Source organism: Mustela nivalis, assembly GCF_964662115.1.
Source record: "Mustela nivalis genome assembly, chromosome: 10".
Taxonomy (NCBI): domain Eukaryota; kingdom Metazoa; phylum Chordata; class Mammalia; order Carnivora; family Mustelidae; genus Mustela; species Mustela nivalis.
Genome location: NC_139029.1, coordinates 55,773,511 through 55,794,518, shown reverse-complemented (window position 1 = coordinate 55,794,518; position 21,008 = coordinate 55,773,511). Strand labels below are relative to the sequence as shown.

The 21,008-nt window shown below is 32.6% G+C and overlaps 1 protein-coding gene across 2 annotated transcripts in view; it reads right to left on the bottom strand.

Moving 5' to 3' along the window:
- The window catches only part of LRRC7 (leucine rich repeat containing 7), a 708,443-nt gene that overhangs the window by 98,441 nt on the left and 588,994 nt on the right, over window positions 1-21,008 (bottom strand). For both annotated transcript variants that reach the window (XM_082688811.1, XM_082688812.1), the window contains 7 exons: window positions 19,070-19,199; window positions 17,891-18,006; window positions 12,502-12,571; window positions 10,238-10,337; window positions 7,668-7,792; window positions 5,432-5,680; window positions 401-601 (listed from right to left, as the gene is read on the bottom strand). In XM_082688811.1, coding sequence (XP_082544937.1) covers window positions 401-601; window positions 5,432-5,680; window positions 7,668-7,792; window positions 10,238-10,337; window positions 12,502-12,571; window positions 17,891-18,006; window positions 19,070-19,199 — 991 coding nt within the window. The remainder of the gene's footprint in view (window positions 1-400; window positions 602-5,431; window positions 5,681-7,667; window positions 7,793-10,237; window positions 10,338-12,501; window positions 12,572-17,890; window positions 18,007-19,069; window positions 19,200-21,008) is intronic.

Genomic DNA, 21,008 nt, shown 5'->3' with positions numbered 1-21,008 from the left:
CGAGAATTTTACTGAGATTTGCAGAGTAAAAAAAAAAAAAAAAATCTTCATTTAGTCTTTTCTAATGACTCATACAATAAAAGTTTGGGGTAGCCAAAAGAGTATAGTGAAAATGATATAATGCACTTACTGGCAAGGCCTAGCTGAGTGAGCAAGTTATTCCTTCTGTGTGTATTGGAACTTTTGGAGCTGTATTAATAATTTCAGACCATGAGGGTGTCATTTATCTGTAATTGATTAAATGCAACCCTCATAGTTTGAAAAAGTAGAGAGACTCATTTGTATTTCAGGGGAATAAATGTACTTATCAGAGAAGATCTAATCAGTTAAAAAAACCATATAATTTAGTAATTCCAAAAAATCCAAACCACACTGGCAATTACCAATAACCTTGAAATACCTCCACTGTTATCTCCTTTGGGGCTACAGGCCACTTGTGTTCATATTTTTCTTTCACAGTTTGCTCCGTGTTAGCAGTTGGATTTGAATTCTCAACACGCACTCCATGGCTTGGCTTACCCACCAGATTTTGTACAGATTTTACCATATTCTTTAAATCCTCTGGGTAAGGAGTTGGATATCGTTTTAGGTTTATTTCAACCTAGAAGTTTATAAAAAGAAATTTAACATAAAAATACCTTCGGCAAACATGTTCATAAAACTATTCCATTTTATGTGCAGTAGTAAAACCAAATGCAATATAGTGAGTGTTGAGCTGGCTGAGAAAATGTAGAGCAGAGCACATAGTGTTCTTTGCAATTTTGCCCTCATGGGGCCTCTTCCCACCCTGCCACCTTCTAGATTAAAAACAATTTTGGGGTTATATTCTATCGTTAGACCTACCCTGCAGCTGGTTGCAATAGCAGTAGGTCAGATACATAAGTAACTGGTAATCCAAAGATTTTCAGTGTTCTATTAGGTGTTTTTACACTTTAGAAGCTGTTCCTTCCCTATCTTAATTATTTATTAGTAGTTATTTTCATGTTAAAGCTGTCTTTGGAATATCAACATAGATGATAAGAGAAGACCCCAAAAGATTTACAAGAAGAGTTTATCATGGATTAAAAAATGGGGAATTGACAGTATCTGCTACCAAATGTTCATTAGCTCTGTGTTAATTAGCATGTTATACCAAAAGGTCAGGCAGCTAAGTCTTGTAAATACCTAAAAAGAATAGGCTTCAGGGTGACTTTTACATTTAGCTTTTACCCTAATAAAGTGACATGCTTTGTGGGTAATGTCTTAAAATAAGAGGAAAATTAAAAATTGAGGAGATTTTCTAAGATATTCTAGATAAACATGTAAATTTTGGTTTATATTACCCAGTTATTTATTTCTAGTCTTGAATTCATTTTTGTTGTGTCAAGCAGACTTTAGGGAACATATATATTAACGATTATTCTTCACATTTAATTCAGAAAGAGAAAATATGAGACATTTCCATATAGAAAATCCCATTATCAGAATATTTAAAATTTCCTTAAATTGGAATAAATACAAATTATCCATGGCGAGTAAAAAAGAGTGGGAAGGAAAACAAGGAGCAGATTTATTTGTCCCGGCTTATTCCAACTGTCATATCTTTTTGCATCTGAGTAGAACCAACTTTACAAAATGGAATGGTTTATGTGATTGTGGTGACTATGTTTCTGTGGAAAGTGTGTCGGGGGGTAGGTTGAGAGGAAGGGAGAAGAAAGCAAATCTGAAGAAGGATGGAGGGGAATGAGAGGAAAGGAGAAAGTGGGGCGGGCATACACATACCACCCACCCACACCCATGTATTTCATGGGATGTAAGAAACTATGATGGTGGAATAGATCTGAGGATTATAAATATGAATTCAAACACTTTTGCTCATCTGCAGTTTTAACAAATCCACCAACTTTGTTATATTTATTCTTCCTTGTGGCTCATTTTCCATATCAAATACTGGGATTGGACTCCACATGATGACTTCTAACATTCCTTTCAGTATTATACATAAAAAATTCTTTTTCCAATAGCTTTTTGGAAAGTTGAGGAAAACCCAGATAATTTTACTAGTATAAGTACTGTTGTAGTCTTTTACACTTCCAAACAAATAAGAATGAAATTAATAATATATATAAATAAAGCTACCGTTTAAAAATATAACCCAAGAAAAAGTTAGAGTTCTCAGAAAAAAAAGTGTAAGTTGTTAAAATGTAATATAAATATAGCTCAGGGTACTTAATTTGTAAAGCATTCTTAAATAAACATAAAAAGAATGATATCCATGCTAGACAAAGTCCATTGGGATGCATGCATTCTTGGATCTGCTGTTTAAGTTGGTATTAGAAATGTTAATCACAGATTAAGTCTAATTTTAAATTACATTGTTGAACTCATTTAAAAGTACTTGATAGCAAAGGCCTAAAAGTCAAAAAACTACATTTAAAAAAATATAGATTGTGGAGTGGTATGGCTATAATGCCAATTAAGAACATCTTTTAATTTTTAATGACCAATGGTATATGAATGAAAAGTAATTTTCATGTAAGACAATAGATTAAAATTTTATGTACCTTAAAAAATACTCATTGCTAAAATTACACTTCTAAAGTGAATAATGTAATTTATTTTTTGTAGATGCTATGTCTCATCTGACACAGTGAGATGACTATATACTAATGGTCATAGTGCCAATATTTTCTGATTATTTTATAAGCATGTTAATATAATATTTTAGTCACATCATCAGAATATGTTTGGGTACTTTATCTCAGAAAAATATTTAAATTTAGAAACAGAAGCAGATTTGTCAGGCTAATGAAGCTTAAGCTTTAGAGCCTATCACCTGTGTATGCTTTTTCCATAGTCGTGTGAGGGGTCCTACTTTTTTATTTACATGATTATTTCATATTCTTTTCCTTAAAGAAGCCATTCTCTGAACTGTGGGAGTTTCAGGTCTTATAAAACTTGGATTTTTTTCCACCTAGACAACAAGCTCCTTGCTTCCCATTTACTAGTCTACCAACAGAACTTGCTGGACGTGGAGTCAGGAAACCTAAATCTAAGCCACAGATTTACCCCTGAGAAGCTGTCAACCACTAATTTTTCTGTCCAGTTTCTGTTCGTGTAAAATGGGAATGATAATATCTTTAGTTAATCTAGAACTAAAATGAGATAATAACTATGAAAATCTTGGAAATGTGTAAATTCTATACAGAGATTAGATACTATTTTCTAAAATCAGATTCTACTTAGGTATTTTTAAAATCTGAATTTTCTTGGCAGTTTATATTTTACTATATATAACATATATATATGAATGTGTATATATATATATGTGTGTGTGTGTGTATATACACACATATATATATATACACATATAAAACTCCATACTACCTGTAACAGTTTGGACTTTTTCCAGATTGCGTATAGCAACAACTATCATTTAGTCAGTATCTGCCATCTGCCAGGCACATGCAAAATGTTTAATAAAGATATTTAAATTATTAATAGTTATTTATATAATAAATAATTCTTATTTTATTGTTTATTGTTTACCATAGATTTGAATATAAATAAACTATAAATAATTATAATTATTAACATTCATTAAATATTTATAATTAATTATAATTAAATATAGTTTAAATTTTATAATCCATGGTAGCAGCTGTTCCTTTTCCCCTGGGAAAATATGGGCTCAGGCACTGAATAGGGCTCAGGCACTGTAAGTTCCTTGCCCAAAGTCCTACAACTCAGGTCTTTGACTCCAAAGCTTATGTTGTGTTACTCGGTTCAAGGCTATTCTCTGATATAAGTAAAGCACATATTTGTATAATCTTGTAGAAAAAAGTGTTGTGTAACTCTAAAATATAAATTTTATTGAGTTAAATAACAAGATAATTTCAAATTTTTAAGCAGTTATTTTATAATTTCTTCTTAAAAGAAACTATAATATTTTATAATTGTTATGTTTGTAAGCTCTGTAAAAGCACATTTTATACCCTTTTACAGATTGTTTTGCCTATGCCTTCCTACTTTTTAACTCTTATGCAATGCTTCAGAAATAAAAAAAATGACGATAATACAATATTATTAATACTTCAGTCATGCCCAAATAAAAGTAGTTTCTTTATATTTCTAAATACATAGACTAGAAATATTCTCTCATTCTAATATGGGATGGAGAAATAATGTAAATTCATTTATGGTATAAATAGGTGGGAAAAAACTGTCAATTGTTCTTATGATAATGTTGCATATATCACTCACCATAAAGTATTTGTTCATTTTACATATACATTTTATTAAAATGCAAGATTTTCATTGCAATGTTACTTCATTTTAATTTTAGAAAAATAGAAATGTTTCACAACATTCTATATATCTCAGATCTTTAAAAAAAAAAAAAAAGTGCAGTAAATGCAAATAGCAGCTGCAAGATGTTGGAGACTCCCAAAAGTTTAGCAATAGAAGAATTTGTGTTAATAGCTAGGGCATTTAGACATGGTATCTTGAATTCTCAAAGAACTGTGGTTTTCTTATATAATGATTAAATTCTTATTTGGTTTGACTATAAATTCCAGTAAGAGAAGTAATAGTTAATGCTTTGATTACTGATCATTAGGGATCTTATTCTGGGAATTAATCAGAACATTTTACATAGAAAGGAAGCCTATAGGAGTTTTAGTTAGGATTCTCAGCTGGCCTTATATTGCAGAAATAATATAAGACACAGAGTAACACTCTAGTCCATTGCATGTGGATGGTAAAGCTTACCAAAAATGTAGTGTCCTTTCTCATCCCATGAAGACATTTTTTTTTTCATTGAATTTTAAACACCCAACCCACTGAGATAAGGAAGCCCTATTTGCCACAACTCCCAAACCAATCTTCTCTTACAGGAATTGTCATCATCTGTGCCTTCAAATTGGAGGGAAATTGATGCTTTTCAACAATGTCCATCTTTGTGCTCAAAGTCCACTCAAAGCAAATTTCAATTCAAAGCTCATGCTATTTTAAGAATCAGGTTTTAGTTACTTAATCTCCCTCTGAATTGATAATACAAAAATGTGTGTGTGGTGTGGGGGCAATTTAGATTTTATCAATAGTGTCATCAACATTCTGCCCAACTATTGGTATTCCCACACTTTAAAGAAAAAGAAATCTTTAAAAATAAAAACATAAATAAAACTGAAGCACCCAAATAAAAAAATCATGCCATATATCCCACCATTAGGCACCTCATTATTGATGTTCCCTCCCCTCTGACTTGATCTTCCCACCCCATTGCCAATGTCAACGAACAAAAACTTAAACTGAGGTCAAACATTGGCAATTGGATGGTTCCTATAGGATCAACATTTCTTACCCCAAATCATGCAGAACATACCCCATAAAACCACTGTTCCAAGGTTGCCTCTACATGGGGGATTCTCCTACCCCAAACACCTAGGCCTACCTGTCTGCCACTTAGAGAGGGAAGAGTGGTGGATTGTGCTGCAACTGGCAATGGAGTACACATGCTCCTTTCCTGCTGGAGGCCACTTATACAACCCCATGCCAGCTGTGGGTCATTCTGGGGGACGGGCATATCTTGGATCTGCTGATCACACCTGGCCCATGGTGTGCAGCAATCGCCAGACAGTCTGGCAGGTTGGAGAGTAATCCCACGCTGGCCCCTTTCCCAGGGGGCTTGGCAGGGGTGATCCTGTGGGAGAAGGAATCTCCATTTTCTGGGAGAAAGAGGAGCACTGTAGCAATACTTTCACTTTATCATTTTTCTACTCTTGATATTTTTTTTCACTCTGGGTAATGCATTTAAAACAACCATCAAAAAATTAGTTCGAACTCTCTGTAATAAAACAGTACCAATATCATATGAAGCTAACGGGTCACAATTTTTTCACACAATGCAGCATTCACACTACACTATACGCTCTATAAGTAGGGCATTATACTCTAGTCCATTTGGAAGCTGATGGCATAGGTCAGTAGTTCCTTTCTTAATTTTATATAAATAAAAGGTAAAATGGTGTTAAATTTAATGTATATGTAATGAACCAGAAAAGTGTGATTGATTTGGTGTAAGATTTCTGTATATTCCATTCATCATGCTTCCATGATGATTTATTTAGAAGTTTGTTTGTGTTCTAATTTGTCCAATAGCCAATGGCATTGGAAATATTCAAATTAGTCAAAACCAAGTGTTTGAGGTTTTCGAAACAAATATTGTTTCACCAAAATATAAATAAATCAAATATAAATAAGTACAAAGAAAATTCAATCTAAAGTATAATGAGCCTACTCTGATTATAAACACACCTGACCACATAACACACAAACAGGGCTTCTAAATAACTGTTTGCATTTTATGTTTTCATTGACACATATACCAGAGTATATAAGAGTACTATTTTCTTGTTAGAGCCTTTGAATATGGATTTTTAGGAATAAGCATGTAGTTTTTGACATTCAGTGAGGTAAAAGAATGAATCAGAGGTCCAGTATAGAATGCATCATCCATTGGTTCTAGATTTAATGCACGAAATCTTAAAAGTAGAACTGAAATGCTGTAAGGGTCTTTGTTTATTTTTAGTTTGGCAATGCTATTTCTAGAAATTCACAAATTTAAAAAAAATGTTTCTTTGGTTATTAGATAGCATTAACCAAGCATCCAGAAACATTTTTTTAAACCCAAATCATTAACAAAACTATCATTTTGATTTGGGAATCCATTTTGGATTTTCCACAATGATGTAGAGGTAAGCCTTGTCAATACCTTACTGTCTAAATCTAATAAGGTTCCAGGGTGTGTTGGTTTAAGAAAAAAGTTTAGAAAATGTGGGAATGAGGGGACAGAAAAAACACATTACACCATCTAGATCTGTTAATAGGATGCACATACATTTACTTAGGCAATTAGTCACTCAGAATGAGAGCTGTTAGTATTCATGATAGAAAAGGTACACAAATATTGCTAGAAATGATTAGAGATTCAAGATGTTGCCATGATGACAATCTGATGATCTGATGATAAAATCTCTTTAAATATCGTTTAAATAATGAAAAAATATGGATTTTAAAGCTCCACTTTCTTACTTGACTTAGATTACTTCCAATAAAGGATTTTTAAAAAGATGTTTGAGGTGAAAAAATTGAGTATCACCTGCTATTAGGCACTTGCCTCCTTTAAAACTTGTTTTCTCATTTAAGAAAACTCATAAATTCTTCTCAGATACCCTAGAGACCTAAAATCTTTCGGAGATTTTAAAGCCAATATAACATATTAATCCACTGGCTCCTCCATAAATGTATATTTTGGTCCCATATGGTCTGCCTGGTGCCTTGCTTTGTGATTAAAAGAAAACAATTTCACTGTTTCAAAAATGTAATAAGGTTCGTAGGTAAAGCCTATCACCCAGATTAGTCTGTTTTGGTTTTCTCTCACCTTGAATCTCTTTCATGTTGTCACTCTGTAAGATGGGGTGGTATATCAAATTTGCTCATTCAGAATTGGGACATTCTGAAGGACACAATGCTTTTCAAATTACCATCATGCTCTAATGAAGGAGACACAAAGATGTATCTGACCTTTAAGCAGAGGTCACTCAATTTGTCCCAAAGTCTATTTTAATAATAACAATGGATAAACAAAAATAATGAGAGGAAAGAAGAAACAAAATGAAAAGTTTCACCTTAACTTTCCCAGCATTTTCGTCATCTTCCTTTTTTTCTTCAAATTCAAAGGCAACAGTCATGCGTTGTTGTCTCTGCTCTTCCCACAGTGTAGGGTTAAAGCTGTCACTGTCTGACTGGAAATCTACAGTTAGATTCCAAAGTATTATTGCTTTTTTTACATGAAGTGTTATTTATAGAGCTTAGTACACTATGCAAAAAATGGCAATAGGTACTGCAAACAAGTACAAAAATTTTTAAAAAGGGGAAAATAAAGAGAAAGAAAGAAGGAAATAAAGGAAAAAAGAAGGAAAGAAAGAGAAGAGAGGGAATAAAATACCCTTGATATTTGTTACGTGTTTTCTTACATCTTAATTCAAATTCAGCTTTCCTAAGTACACATAAATTATATACTGGGATTGGGAAGTTTTCTAGTGTGGAGAACAGGTTCTCCAAAGGATAATAATAATAATAATAAAAAGAGAGTTGGAATATACATTTTTAAAACATTATTTTTTAATCTTCACACTAGCACACCAGTAATAGTACTAATATATCCTCAGTTTGTTAATGAGAAAACTCTCGCTAGCTTTAAGAGATTTGCTCAAAGTTGTACAGCTTCTCTGGGTCAATGCACAATTCCGTTCCATGTCTGTGTGATTACAGAGCCTTTACCCACATTTGTAGCCACTAAATTCTATCAGGATTTTATAAAACATACTACATAACATTGGCTTTTCAGTAAAATGTGTGTGATTGCAAGCTTTTCTTTTTGGTGTGTGTATGCGGTTGTGGGGATAATGAAGGGGAGCTTGTTTTTAGGGTAACTTTAAAATTACAGTCTCAAAACTAGTCTAAATATGTCTCAACAAAGAAAATAAGTGGCTTATAAATCTTTATTTTATATCAAAATATAGGCTGATCGTAATATCTTCCTTACCAACATTAATTGTGAAGATCACATGAAAATGCAATACAAGTACTTAGTTTAGTCTAAATTCTTTCCCAAAAGATGAACTTTATCATGTATTTCCTTTTTTTGTTGCAAGGGATTCTGAAAATTCATTTATTATACTTCTGTCTGAAAAGCCAAAGGGTAACTTACTTAAAGTTCAAGAAATTTTTTATTACCACTCTTCTTTCCTCAAAGGAAAACAGAACAGAACATAAATCAGGCTAATTCCTTAACGTCATGACTTGCCTTACTAGATCTACCTTACTCCCTGCAATAAATGAGGAATTTAATCTACGAGACTGTATCTCAGAAATTACCAGGAAATCTGAGACTCTTTCCACTTTTTCTTACATTTAAAAAAATACTTTCATAATCTTAGGATACTAATATGAAAATATAAGTAAAGTTACATGAATAAAAACAATCCTTACTTAAGGTTTTTCTTATAGCATAAGTAGACATGGTGACTTCTCTTGTAAAAATTTAAAAGCTCAGTTTTACTGAAGACTGAAAAAAATATGAAAACAATCTACCCTTTTCCTACTTTTGTAAGTCAAAATTTGAATAAAATATTCTAAAGTATCCCCAAATGATTCACTTATATTTACAAGTCAAAGACTAAAGATGTTTAACATAATTATCCCTGAAAATAGATCCATAAACAATGGATTCTGGACACTGAAAAGAAATAAAATAAAATAAAATAAAATGAAAAAAAAAAAGTTGCTCTCATTCAAGTGAATTGGGTGGATTTAATCCATGGGTATATTAAAGTGGATCTACTCTTCTAAGAATTACCATTACTGTAAGACTAGAAAACACGTGTAGCTGCCTGTTCTGGCTTGGGCTAAGGAGCCTATTTGGAGTTCTAAATGGTAAAGGACAAACTTCCTTTAAAATTTTTGTGAAATTTGTCATCAGAAAGTATAGAAGATTGATTTTAAAAAAGGTTTAGATTTGCAATAACTATTCCTATCAGAGCTACTGACATCACTTAGAGAAACCAAACTTGGAAGAGAAAGAATGATCATTATTTTCAAGTCATCCCTTTATCGTTGACTGTTAACGTGAAATGATTTGGGGCCTGCAATCACTGGGCAAAATGTTTAAATTGTGTTCGTGAAATTGGTGAACACAGAAAATAAAAAGGTTTGTTGAACCTTCCTTAGGTCTGACTCTTAGCTCATTTCAGTTAGCTGGATACTCTAGTTAATGACCTAGTCTTGCAACCCACCAAGGGAAGTTGTTCCTAGAAATCAATATTTTCATGTAAGATATGAAAAGCGAGAGTTACATTTTTTGGATTCTTATTTAAAATAATATAGTTGATGTTGATTTTGTATTGCGCAACTTTAGTGAATTCTTTATCATTTCTAGTAGTTTTTGGTGGAGTCTTTCAAGTTTTCTATATAGGTTTCGTGTCTTCTGCAAATAGTGAAAGTTTGACTTCTTCCTTGCCAATTATGAAGATAAGATTCATGCTTAGGGTTAACCCCTGGATGATTTATATGTGCCATGTAATTATTTTTATAGCCTTGCCCATGGGCCAGGATTCCTGGACAGAGATCAGAATAAAATTAGTTCCTTTAATCCATAATTGTATAAGCATAGAAGAAATTTTTACTGACAATTTACCTTCATCACCACGAGGTTGCTGGGGAAACATGTAGTTAGTCAATACTCTTTGCTTTGTTTCTGGATGGGCTTCAGTTTGTAAAGGGATAAGAGCTTTGGACTAGAAGCAAAGAACACATAAATTAGAATAATAAGATAGCAAATATGAAGAATACTACTTTTATAGAAGATAATGGTCAATAGTCTGGCCTCAGTGAGCTGAATGAACAATTAAAAGAAAGACAAGGAAAAAAGTAGTCAAATAAGAAAGGATTTCATAAAACAAGACTATTGCTGAGGAATAATCTCAAATTCTAAGGTCTTCATATTGAGAGTTTCTTTTTCTCTAGAATACACTTGTACAAAACCTATTCATCTTCACTGGTAATGTCACTTTTAATCTTAAAGAGACCCAGATGTATTACATTAGTTCAACTAAGTAAGATTTTGGTGTGGTTCTATACGCTTGTTCATTTTCACAAGCTGTTGCCTTAAAAAGATAAAAGGAAATTGCTATCAAATTCATGCTTTTGCAAGATTATCTATGAGTTTAAATAGGTTAGAACATAAGCATTTTTTTTAAGAGAGATTTTTGTAACCAAAGACAGAGTCTGTGTAAAAATAAAAAGACCTGTAGTTTTTTATCTGCTATATCAACAATATATTTCTTATGGAGAGTAAGATTCCATTCTTTATTATTAATTTGATTTTAGAAATACTATCTGAAGGGTGTTTTAGAACTCTGATATTATACACTATGCATATTAATATACTACATATATAAATATACTGGAAATGAGGATATCTAATGTTCAAAAAATCCACTTATTTCATGACATTTATCAATAGGAGTGAAGCACAAAGGGGATTTGGGATACCAATTTGCCTCATGAAATGGAGTCAGAAACACATTAAGTCATTGTTCTAAATAAAAGTTAAATGATGCAGTCACTGTTCAGTTCATTCTCCCACAAGAATAATAAATCATGAAATTAGTGGATGTTTTTTCACAATGCAGGACTCTAGCATTGACTGCTCTATTAGCAGAGCTCACATTGAATCCAGAAATGACTTATTTATAATGATACATTAATGCCTTGAAAAATCTATAGTTCGGGACGCCTGGGTGGCTCAGTTGGTTGGACAATTGCTTCGGCTCAGGTCATGATCTCGGAGTCCCTGGATCGAGTCCTGCATCGGGCTCCCAGCTCCACGGGGAGTCTGCTTCTCTCTCTGCTCTTCTCCTCACTCATGCTCTCTCTCCCTGTCTCTCTCTCAAATAAATAAATAAAATCTTAAAAAAAAAATCTATAGGTCATTGATTAGATTTGAATTTGAATGACAACCTAATGTTTTTACTTAGCAGATGGAAGCAAGTGCTATAATGACTATAGGAGCACAAACATTATAGCGCTTACATTTTGTAGAGATTCATTTTATTTTTTCACAAAAAAAGCCCAACACCTAGAAGTCTGAACAATTCATTTACCAATAACGTTGATTTTATTTTCAGGAAATAATGATAAGAAACTAAATTCAAGATGATTTGTTTTTATTTGGCCATTCATATTTGGGGATAGATGTTTCAAAATTTAGGATTATAAGAAAAAAGTTAAAAAAGACCAATAAACTATGTCAAAATTTTCTATTGCCAGGTTTTTTTTCTGGTGGCAAATCAGATGTCTTCAACTGTTACTTGTTATTTTTCTTATGAAAATTATTCATTAACACTCAATTATGGATTCAATTATCATCTATTTTCCTGAGTATAAAAATAATATACAATCAATTTTACAGAAAGTACTCATAATATTTGCAAAAACTATCTGAAAACTTCTTGTATAAAGTTTTAGAATTAAGTTGATTATAATTAAAGTATGAAAAAAAAGGAACATGCAGGATAATAATTCCCTCTGTGGGGACTGCGTTAATGATTTCTTATCCTTTACCTTCAGAGGTATAATTAAAGAATGTCCCCTCAGGACACATATGTACTATCAAAAATAACAATGTATGAAAGTGATCATTTTGTGTATTAGATCTCTCAGAATGAAATAGATGCCAAATCAAAGTATTTAAAGATGGTGGGGATTATAGTACTGAATTTTCTGTAGCAATGAAATACATACTTCAATTGCTATCATTACAAAAATCTCTCTTCTAGAAGATAATCTGTATTTTGTAATAATTGTCAAGGGTATCTATTGGGAATAAGTTAGTAAGTCAAAGTTTCAATTATAGTTTATCTTAATAAATAAAATAAATCAGGTAATAAAATTTTTTACCTGATTGTCAGAAAGCCACAAAGCTGCAAGCTCTTTCAGTTTGGTAAATGAGAATGGTAAATTCTTCAATCTGCAAAAACAAGAAAATTCTAATAGCATGGGTGAAGGGGGATGTAGTTCATTTTTATGAAGAATTATTTTTAAAATAATGTAACATTCATTTCATTCTTCTGAGCAATCTTTACAACGTGAAAATTTTCTGCTTACAACCCTTTAAATGCTTCCTATCAGATCTAGGATAAAATCCAAAATTGTGGACATGCCCTGTCAAACCTTGTAAGATCTGACCCCTAAGGCCTCTTCAGAAACTTCTGCGACTTTTCCTGACTTAGTCTTCCCAGTGCCACTGATGGGCATTCTATCAGCCCACTAGGAAGATTAGCCAAACTACTGCCTGTCTGGAATACTCTTTCTCCCCGAGTTCACTAAGCTAAATCACACATATCCTTTAGCTCTCAGCTTAAATGTAATTCTCTCAAAGAGGCTTTTCCTGACTCTTTATTTAAATTACTTTCCCCAATGTAGTCTCAAAGCACCTTATATTTTCTCTAATGGAACATACTGTAGTTTGTAATTATGAATTTATTTTTGTGATTATCTTTTTTACTGGCTGATAGCCCCACAAAATTGTTACCTCCATGATGGGAAGGGGTTATGCCTGTCACATACTAAAGGTATCTACAGCTCCCAATGTTATTTTGACTCCCGGAATTGTGTCCTTTTGTTCTCTCGCGCTTTGTATATTGTGTAGTAAATATTCCAAGAGGAAATCTTAAAAAATGCATTTTGAGGTACCTGAAGTTTGGCATAAGCTTAGGTATTCAATTGAAATGATCTAGTTTTGGCTTCAGCCTTTGGAGGACCAAATCACCAAATGCCTACTTAACACATACTATCTGATATCCTTGAAAGTGTGCATGATGAATGAATTGTGATTACATAGGTTACCATAATAGCTACTCAGCAAAGTGCTAATACAACCAAAGCATGCTGATGGACTTATTGTTAATTTCTGCATGTTCACTTTTGAATATAGATACCCCCTTTAGAGAGAACTTGGAATAAAAATTTTCTTAAGTCTTTAATATGTTGGAACTCTTTCAGCCAACTGATTAGTACATGTATTTTGATAACAGAAATAAAAAATGTTATAATAATTAATAGGATTGTGGAAGTAATTTGATATGTAAAAGCTGCTAAACATTTTCAAATAATTTAATAAATATGAAAAGATATTGACAGCCAATACGAATGTCAACAGTGTGTATTAGCCAGAAAACTTTGGGAAGAACATAATAACCTCTCTGATCTCATAAATATTTATAAGAATATAAAGAGTAACTAGACTAACATATCGTAATTCTTTTTTTATAGAACAATTTGTTATATTAGTGTTTGTAGCATGAAAACAAATTACATAAAAACTGTTTGTAGTTGTTAGTTATTTAATTTCATTTAAGCCAGGAATTATGAAGTAAGGTACTACAGAAAGCATTTTTCACGTTGTATGGAGATGAATTATAGGCAGAATATAAATTCCACCACATCAAAATTACATGAGGGGGACCTCTATAGAATCATATGCAATAACATGTAAGATAAATCATCATCAATTCAGTTATAAACATAGAGCATAAAGGGCGCCTGGGTGGCTCAGTGGGTTAAGCTGCTGCCTTCGGCTCAGGTCATGATCTCAGGGTCCTGGGATCGAGTCCCATATTGGGCTCTCTGCTCAGCAGGGGGCCTGCTTCCCTTCCTCTCTATCTGCCTGCCTCTGTCTACTCGTGTTCTCTGTCTGTCAAATAAATGAATAAAATCTTTAAGAAAAAAAAATGAACATAGAGCATAAAGAAAAGAAATAAACTATTAGAGAAGGATGAGTTATCCTCATTTCTCCTTGCACTTCCAGTAACCTGCATTGAAAATTAGCCTTTGTTTAATATCACAAATGTGCAATAAATCGATCATAGGAACAATCTTGTAGTTGACAGTGCTAAGGCATAATTGTTCTTAAACTATACAAACTTTTAAAATCTATTCCATTCTAAGTATGAAATTGTGATAGTCAAGACATTTGGATAGCATTTCATATTTAATCTTTTATCCAGGCAGTTCTTTCTCTAATAGTAGTGTTCAATTTTGGCCTCCGCTTCGGCTAAATATTGATTTCTCACTCGAGGCTGAGATTCATGGATTAATTCATTAACTTAAAATATTAATTTGGCTCTACACTGTGTTCCAGTGACTGTACTAGGAGAAAACTTTAGCTAATATAACTGGCCTGATGAAATATTTTAAGTTCCTGATATTGTGAGATTCTCAATGTCTTACTCATATCTTTTATCCTAGCATCTAGCAACATGTCTGTCCCTTGGTAGTTACAGAAATATCTTTTATGTCTTGAATAAATAACTTCATTAGTAGCCCTCTACTTTCTTACACCATACCCCAAAATGAACTCAAAATGGATCAAAGACTTAAATGTGAGGCCTGAAACCATAAACCTCCTAGAAGAAAACAGTAATTTCCTTGACATCAGCCATAGAAACATTGTTCTAAATAGTTTCCTCAGGCAAGGGAAACAAAAACAAAATTAAACTATTGGGACTACACCAAAATAAAAAAAAAAACTTTTGCACAGTGAAGGAAACCATCAACAAAACAAAAAAGCAACCTGCTGAATGGAAGAAAATATTTGCAAATGATATACCTGATAAAGGGGTTAATATCCAAAATATATAAAGAATTTATACAACTCAACACCAAAAAACCAAATAGGCCAATTAAAAAATGGGCAGAGAAACTGAATAGTCATTTTTTTTTTTTTTACAAAGAAGGCATACAAAATGCCAACAGACATATGAAAATATGCTCAATATCATTCATCATCAGGGCTGCACATCAAAACTACAATGAGATATTACCTTATACCTGTCAGAATGGCTAGAATCAAAAAGGCATCATGAAATAATCAGTGTTGGTGAGGATGTGAAGAAAAAGCAACCCTGCTGCACTGTTGGTGGGAATGCAAACTGGTGCAGCTGCTGTGGAAAATGGTATGAGGTTTCCTTAAAAAATTAAAAATAGGGGCGCCTGGGTGGCTTAGTGGGTTAAAGCCTCTGCCTTCAGCTCATGTCATGATCCCAGGGTCCTGGGATCAAGCCCCACATTGGGCTCTCTGCTCAGCAGCGGGGAGCCTGCTTCCTCCTCTCTCCGCCTGTCTCTCTACCTACTTGTGATATCTGTCTGCCAAATAAATAAATAAAATCTTAAAAAAAATTAAAAATAAATATGCCATATGATCCAGTAATTCTACTACTGGATATCTACTCAAAGAAAATTAAAACTCTAATTAAAAAAGGTATATGTACCTCTACATTTATTGTAGCTTTATTTACTATATGTGCTGCCGAACTGAGCACTGTAGCTTTATTTACAATAACCAAGATATGGAAACAACCCAAGGGCCTATCCATAGATTAATGGATAAATATGATTATAATAAAGAAAATGTGTACATATACTGGACTATTACTCGGCTACAAAAAAGAATGAGCTCTTGATATTTGCCAGGTCCCACAAGGATGGACCATGGACCTAGAGGATATAATGTTAAGTGAAATAAGTTAGACAAATAAAGATAAATACCATATCATTCCACACATGTGTGGAATTGTAGAAACAAAGCAAGCAAAGGAAAAAAGAAACATTAAATAAAAAGACCTTTATATACAGAGACCAACCTTGTGGCTGCCAGAGGAGAGGCAGGTGAGGGGATGGGTGAAATACATAAAGGAGATTAAGATTACACTTATAGTGATGAGCACCAAGTAATGTATGGAATTATTGAATCAATATATTGTATACCTGATACTAATGTAACACTATATGTTAATTATACTTGAGTAAAAGGAATAAAAAATAACTTCACTTGTAGTACTTCTGATTTTGGGTCATTTTAAATATTTGATAAGCATATTTTCTATATCATCATGCAGATTATTAACAAATAAAAGTTGAGTGGACTGAGAATTTAAGAGACTTCTCTAACTAACTCATCATGCAAAACCTCCCTCCAGGTTAACAGTAATGGAGCTCAGTCCTATTGGGTATTGTAATGGAATCTACTGAGAATCCATTTCTTCTTATGATTTCTCCATGACCATATTTCCCAATTTTATTCATAGGAATATCAGTTAGCACATTTAAAAAATGTTTTGCTAAAAGTCAGCAACATTCAATGCATTTCCCTCATTTTTCTGTCTGGTAATCCAGTCAAAACAGGAGATAACTGTTGGTTTGATATGACTTACTCTTGTTTTACCAAGCTATGAATCTTCGTTGTCATCTTGATTTTAAAAATGAAAACCCAAACCTTTCAATAAAATGTTTTATTCCCTCACATGGGAATATTATTGAATTACTAAGTGAATAGTCTTTGAAAATCACATTATTATTAATATTTGTCTTAAACAAACAAATGAGAACTCATACACTTATCTTGAAACTTACAGAGTTGAATATTCTTAATGATTCCATAAAAAAGTTATCTTTGACTTTTATGTTGCAGGCTCTCAGTTTCTCGTTCTATCATTTGTCTGACTGAAACTTACTGAAAACAGAGTTCGTACATTCTAGTCTGTAGAATCACTTTGTCTACTTAGCAATTATCTTCAGTCAATATTAACTTTTTTTCCTTCCCTATTTGAGAACAATTGTGGAAACAAAGATGAATTCAGTTTTGCTCTTTCTTTTTGCCTCTCCACCACTATAACACCTTTGTCACAAGAAGGGCACCTATCTTTTTGGGGTTTTCTTTGCCCTATTCTGAACATGACTAAATAACCATTTGGTTGTCCTTAAAATGATGTACAAATTTTATGACTTTTGAGTATTACTTGGCAATATTCTTACTGGCATTCTGGTGGTGTTGACAATGCACTCATTGCCCCGTTAATTTACTGGAGACATAAATGTGTACATGAAAACATACACACACACACACACACACACATGCACGTGCGCATACATGATTCATACCTACATACATGATTTTAATTAATATGATTTATAACTTTTTATTATAACTTTTTTCAGGTCTTCATAATATGCTTTCTGCATATAGGAGGGTTTTGGTATATAAATTTGGTGTATAGATTTTATATAATTTAAACATACAACATACTAACTGATCTGAATTTACTCAAAAAATAAAATTTAGAAATATCAGTTTGTAAATAATTTGGTTTCTGTCATTTTCTCAATAAAACATTGATTTGCATCCTATATACTTCATAAGACACAGAAAATGTTTCTAAAATCATTAGTAATGAACAATGATTTGCTTTCAGTAAATAACTAATGTCATTTTGAAATGTTGCAGAAATACCTGTTGTCACTCAAATTTAAGACTCTTAGCTTCTGCATCTGTCCAATCTCTTCAGGAAGAAATTCCAGTTTATTGGAACGTAGAGACATAACTGTTACATTCTTACAGCTTCCAATCTGTGGGTAACAAAAGAAAGTAAATAAGGAAATACACAGTAAACGATTTTTGTACTAATTTTTAATATTAAAATAATTTATAGATTTCCTTATTACTTTTAAGATTCTCTTAAAACAATGAATACTGTTACACTGAAAAGAAATTAAAAAGACTCTCTTAATATGTCTACTGCTTTATTTTTTATAATCACTTTTTAAAAATATATGTATATATTATATATATTCCTTTAGATGTTAAGATAATATGTATCTCATTTTCTTTTGCATATTAGAAAGAAAGAATTTTCTTTATAATTTTATTGTTAGAATGCTCATTAGCTTCATTGTTTTCATTAATAACATTGTTTTTACACTACAACCAAGTGAATTCTAAGATATCTATGTTTCTAATGGATCACTCATTCACAAAAGATAAAATATTGTTGACATTTCCATGGCCAAGTTAGTTTTATTTTGTGTTACAATGATACTTGTCATGTTTATTTATAACTTTTTGCTCTAAAATAATGACATATTGACTACTGTTTCTCTTTATGGAAGTGGTTAGTAGAAAATATTAAATTGAAAATATACTTCGCATTTTGTTCTTGACATTAATAAGTAAAAATCCCACTTAGAAATAAAAACTAACAGAATCTTTCGGTGAATTCTAAAATAAAAATAATATTATCATGCCACATGATAGTTTAAAAAAGTTATTTACAGTAAAAGTCTTTCACTTCAGAAATGGAAATGTAATTATCTCAGAATTTATTATTACTGTTCTTAAAAGTGAAACATTTAAATTAAATTATTTGAAATTGTATTCCTTAGCATTGATTAACTTACAATATTTTATTACTTTTCTTTGCTAGTAATGTTTAAGTCAAATGGGTTTTCTGGGTCAAATATAAGAACTTAGCACTTATCATTTAAAAAAATAATTAACACATACATATGTAGATAATTCCTATACACATTGACAGCTCAATTCATGAATCTACATTGCCATTGCACTTATTAAGTCTTAATCCCAAAACATATTCGTTAAAAGTTAATTAACAGAAACAAGTTTATTCCTCACTTCTCGGGGTAATTCTGGAAGGAAATTCTCATCGACTGCTAACGTTCGAAGACTATGAAGGTAGCCAATAGTAGAAGGTAAAGACTCCAGTTCATTACAGCTACAGTCAAATTCTTCCAACAAAGATAAACTGAAAAGTTAAATACATTAGTTAGATATATTAAAAGGTGAAATGGTGAAAGAGCTTTTAAAAGACACATATCCAAGTTCACTGAACAAAAAAACCTTATTCATTTAGTGACAATAGTATCATATAAATTATTTTATCAGTTTAGCCAAGTGGTTCAATACCATTTAATGAGTGGTTCAATTTAGTAGAATAAATTTGGCTTATTTTTTCCCTTTCTAAATTCCCCTGCCATTTAACTGAGCCACTGAAAATGATACAAGGTTTTGTTTGTTTGTGTTAATACAACGGAAGCATCAGTTATAGCCTAATGTTCATAATGCATGTCCTTGGAATGGATGCATATAACTGGAATAGCAGAAATCTGTAGAGAGCAGGTCCACAAAAGGGAGGATAAAGGGGGCAAAATATTAACAACAAATCATTGATTAAATTTTAGGTATTTTACTAAGCATTTTAAAGATAAAAATAACTAATCTTTATCTTATAACAACAAAAAAATATTTATTTATTTATTTATTTGAGAGAGAGAACATGAGAGAGGTCAGCAGGAGAAGTAGACTCCCTGCTGAGCAGGAAAGCTCCATGTGGGACTCCATTCCCGGACTCCAGGATCATGACCTGAGCCGAAGTCAATTGCTTAACCAACTGAGCCACCCAGGCACTCAAGATAGTCACTATTTTTAAGCCCATTTTTACAGATAAGGAAATTGAAGCCTACAGAGGCTAAATAACTTGCCCAAGGGCAAACAAAGTAGGAAAGCTTGGACCCAAAATGCACACCGTGTGCCTCCACTGTATTTTCTTTCCTCTTAGCCAGTGCATCTGAAGCAGAGGCTATGGATAGGGCTCATTTCAGCCAGCAGATGTGTTTAGTTTGATTTACATAGAGGAGCAGATGGAGATAATCTCAAGAAGACTCTCCACTGAGTGCAGAGCCCGATGCGGGGCACAATATTATGACCCCGAGATCATGACCTGAGCCAAAACCAAGGGTCAGATGCTTAACCAAATAAACCACCTAGGCATCCCTATTATAATATTTTAAAAAGTGGTAAACTCTACATAATGACCCAGATGTTTGGTGCCTCTTGAAAGAGGGAAATCTGGTATTACCAGTCTGGTATTCTTCCATGATAAGCAACAGAAACAGAGTAATGGCTGCTGCCTTCACATCAACACAGTTCTTTAGCTGGTCACAATCCCTACTACTTCACATATGGCCAATTTTAACTCACATCTACAAACAGAAATTGTATAAATGCACATTCATGTTATCATCAAGAAACAAGACATTTCAATATCTGGTTTGAGATAGCTGGGAAAGAAAGACGGCCCGTCACTGAGGGAGCACTATCTGTAGTTAAGTTGTCATTGATACTGTTGTTAATATTATCACACTGTTATTACCATTCATATTATTGTTATTACTGTAACAGGAAGTGTGAGGATCTCGCTGTTGTAAAGGGAAGAATGAATTAGAGTTAGTAAGAGTTAGAGCTGTAGAATCAGCTTCCTATTTTTACATCTTGGAACTATCTGGCTGGAATGCAATTTATTCCCATCATTTAATTAATGAGTAAACAAAGAAATTAAGCATATGGGTTTTAAGTCAGTCGGAACGGATTTGTGCCCCAGCTCAGTCACTTACTAAGTGTGTTATCTTGGGTATCAAACAATAAAACAATGACCACAGCTCAAAAACTGAAGCTGATTTTATTTACCTGCCAGGCAAAGGAACATACTGGGGAAGAAATTCACTGAGTAGTGCTCTGATGGGGAAAAGTCAGTGCCAAAAGGAGAGTAATCACA